Source organism: Buteo buteo, chromosome 16, assembly GCF_964188355.1.
Source record: "Buteo buteo chromosome 16, bButBut1.hap1.1, whole genome shotgun sequence".
Lineage (NCBI taxonomy): Eukaryota > Metazoa > Chordata > Aves > Accipitriformes > Accipitridae > Buteo > Buteo buteo.
The window spans coordinates 24,734,094-24,737,162 of record NC_134186.1 but is presented as its reverse complement, the minus strand read 5'-3'; the positions used below and the strand labels follow the sequence as shown (position 1 = coordinate 24,737,162).

The 3,069-nt window shown below is 57.1% G+C and overlaps 1 protein-coding gene across 2 annotated transcripts; it reads left to right on the top strand.

Moving 5' to 3' along the window:
• The first annotated feature begins 448 nt into the window (after positions 1-448).
• Positions 449-2,404, top strand: FIBIN (fin bud initiation factor homolog). 2 transcript variants are annotated; one of them, XM_075047104.1, is made up of 2 exons: positions 449-755; positions 870-2,404. In XM_075047104.1, exons 1-2 carry the CDS (start codon positions 582-584, stop codon positions 1,233-1,235), a joined length of 540 nt encoding a protein of 179 aa, XP_074903205.1. In that variant the 5' UTR covers positions 449-581; the 3' UTR covers positions 1,236-2,404. The 2 variants fall into 2 exon arrangements, with proteins under 2 accessions (XP_074903205.1, XP_074903204.1); XM_075047103.1 differs by having other exon boundaries at positions 449-2,404.
• The last annotated feature ends 665 nt before the right edge of the window (positions 2,405-3,069 follow it).

The following is a 3,069-nucleotide window of genomic DNA, read 5'->3' as shown; positions in this document are numbered from 1 at the left end:
ACCGTATTGGGGTTTTCATCAGATGCATCCGACGTTATTTGAGAACTGATTTTGCGTTTCCTTTCCCCCCCCCCTTCACCCTGTGGGGTTTATCGCGTTACACCTTATGCTTGACCCTGCGGGGTTTTTAATGGGTGGCCAAGCGCGATGCCCGGAGCCCGTTCGGGGCCTCGGGGGGTCCCTCCACCCCGCACCCCGCCTGTACCGGGGGGGGGGGGGGGGGCACCGCTCTGAAACGCAGACAACTCCTCCAAGCGGTCGTTTCTAAGGGGAAAAGGAGAAAAACTGAGCAATTCCAGGTCGGGGGGTGGGAGCGGTGCCCGGGGGCGGTGCCCGCCGACCGATGCCCGGGGCGGGTTTGGGGGGGGGGGGGGGGGGACGGCCCGGCCCGGCCCTGCCCGGCGCGGGGGCCGCTTCCTCCTCCGGTTTTTAAAAGCGGTTGCGCCGGCCCCCCGGCCCCAGAGCGCCGCCGGCCGCTGGAGCGGAGCGTCCCGGTGAACGGAGCCTCTGGGTGGCCGGGCAAAGAGCTCCATGGGGCGGGAGCGGCGCGGCTGCGGCCGGCCCTGAGGCTGCCCCGCAGCATGCCGGCGGCGGTGCGGGTGCTGTGGTTGGGCTGGGTGTGCGGGCTGTGCCGCGGGTACTTCGAAGGGCCGCTGTACCCCGAGATGTCTAACGGGAGCCTGCACCACTACTTCGTCCCCGACGGGGACTACGAGGAGAACGACGACCCCGAGCGGTGCCAGTTGCTCTTCAGGGTGAGCGAGCAGCGGCGGTGCGGGGCGGCGGGCGGAGGAGGAGGAGGAGGAGGAGGAGGAGGAGGAGGCGGCGGGCTCAGCCTGCGGGAGGAGCTGACGGTGCTGGGCCGGCAGGTGGAGGACGCGGGCCGGGTGCTGGAGGGCATCGGCAAAAGCATCTCCTACGACCTGGACGGGGAGGAGAGCTACAGCACCTACCTGCGCCGCGAATCCGCCCAGATCAGCGACGCTTACTCCAGCTCGGACCGGTCGCTGAGCGAGCTGGAAGGCAAATTCCGGCAGGGGCAGGAGCAGGGGGGCCGGGAGGAGGCCCGCCTGGGCGACAGCTTTTTGGGGTTGCTGCTGCACGCCCGCGCCTTGCTGCGGGAGACCCGGCACATCTCCAGCGGGCTGCGGGACAAGCACGACCTCCTCGCCCTCACCGTCCGAAGCCACGGCGCCCGCCTCAGCCGCCTCAAGAACGACTATCTCCGAGCCTGAGGGGGCTCCGGACGGCCCCCGGCCCCGGGAGGCGCCGGAGGGAGCAGCCCCGGGCTCCCCCTGGACGGAGCATCCTCCTCGAGCCAAGACGTCGCCCTTCGTCCCGGCAAAACTTATTTATTCTAGCCGACTTCCCAAGCCAATCGCGCCGTTCCGTAAGCCGGGAGGTCAGGGGTACGGTGAAGCTAATAGCCCGTATTTAAAAAAATTACCACCCTCCCGTTAACATCGTTCGTCTTCGCTTCTCTGCGCTTTCCCGCGCTCCGTCGGTTTAGGGGTCGCCCGTTCCGCTGCGGCTCACCTGCCGCCGATGCGGAGCGAGCGTGGTGCTCGCCAGCCACCTCCGGACTCGCGTGTCGCAGAGGCTTAAATCGCTCGTGGTGCTGCTCCCCTCTGGCCCTCTATTACCTTTCCTAACCTTTTGTAACGGTGTGTATTCTACGCGCGTTAAACATTGTTCTGCTACGTGACTTAAAGCTGTGATTCCCACTCGCGTTTCGAAAGACGGGCACTGTTCTGGCAGGATTTGTACTCTTCCAGGCTTGCTTATCTGTGACTCTGAGCTATCGTAACCCCGCGAGCCAGCCAAAAAAGGCTGATGTCAGATCCTGAGAATGCTGATGCAGATCTTCATAGTAAGGAGTCCTAGCGGTGACTGTAGTTTCAGATCCCAAAGTGGTTTCTTGGAGCGTTTCTCTAAAGCAGACAAAAAGGTTTTGTCTGCGCCAGCACAGTGACACATTTCTTGTTGGTGCCTTTGTACTTTTGCTAGCTAAGCTATTAATAAAATTATTTGTGCTCCCAGACAATAGCAAAAGTGCCTAGTGGGAAGGAGGGGGAGGATTGTTTGGGTTTTCAGACTCACTGCTATTTAACTGTCAAGTTGGGGTAACGTGGCTACTGGGTTACAGATACTGCAGGCGGAATCACTGTTTGGGTGAGAAAAGTTCGTGTGTTGTTTTAATAAATATTTGAAAACAATGTTAAAGCACTTTTTTTTTCCTTTTTGTTGTTCTGCTTGAGACGCTCTTGATTTAAAAGATGCTGTTGTAATATGTCTTTTCAGCAAAAAGTTGCAAGTATGTAGATCCTGCCAAACGAAATAACTTGCTTTTTAGTAAAAACCAATAAAAATGTACAGACTCAAGAGGTAAGCAAGTTTCATTAAAAGCAAGGGTACGGAAGGGCGCGCAGGGTGGATTTTTTTTGAGTTTGTTAGCCTTTTTTAAGAAACCAGCAGCCTCATGGCACTGGAAGAGAAGCTGTTTGATGCACATTTGCGGCCCGACCTCCTTAACCCTATACTTTTGCCTGCAAACCATCCAGCTGGTAAGTTACTCAGCAGTGCAGTGGGCCAACGTAAGTCACCTGGGACCAGAGCGCTGGAGGCACCAGGAAATGTCCGATGAAGGTACGTGCTTACAGAACCTCTGCGGCATCCAGGCAGCTCGCTTTCGCTGAAGGCGGTGAGGTGTAGCTCCTAGCAGGATACTTCAGCTGTCAATTTGCACCTTTAGATCCCCAGTATCTTTGAAGACCTGCCTGAAAAAAACCAAAACATTTTATTGATTGACTTCAGTGGAACCACTCAGTGTTATTTTCAAGCATGTTGTCAGGTTAGAAGGAATGACGGGTTCTAGCTCTTAAAGATTAATTTATTTGTGATGCTGCCCTTGCTACTAGGGTTAGATAGAACAACACAAGAGCGAAAAGGGCCATCTGAGTCACTGAGTCTGGTCTGCCCACTATTGCAGCAAACCATTATAGCATTACTGGGACAGACCAAGCTCTAGAAGCGCCTGAGGGTTTCACTCACGTCCAATCTCTCCTTTCT

Excerpts from the sequence above, each read along its gene's own strand:
- FIBIN (XM_075047103.1), top strand. The coding sequence starts at position 582 with ATGCCGGCGGCGGTGCGGGTGCTGTGGTTGGGCTGGGTGTGCGGGCTG.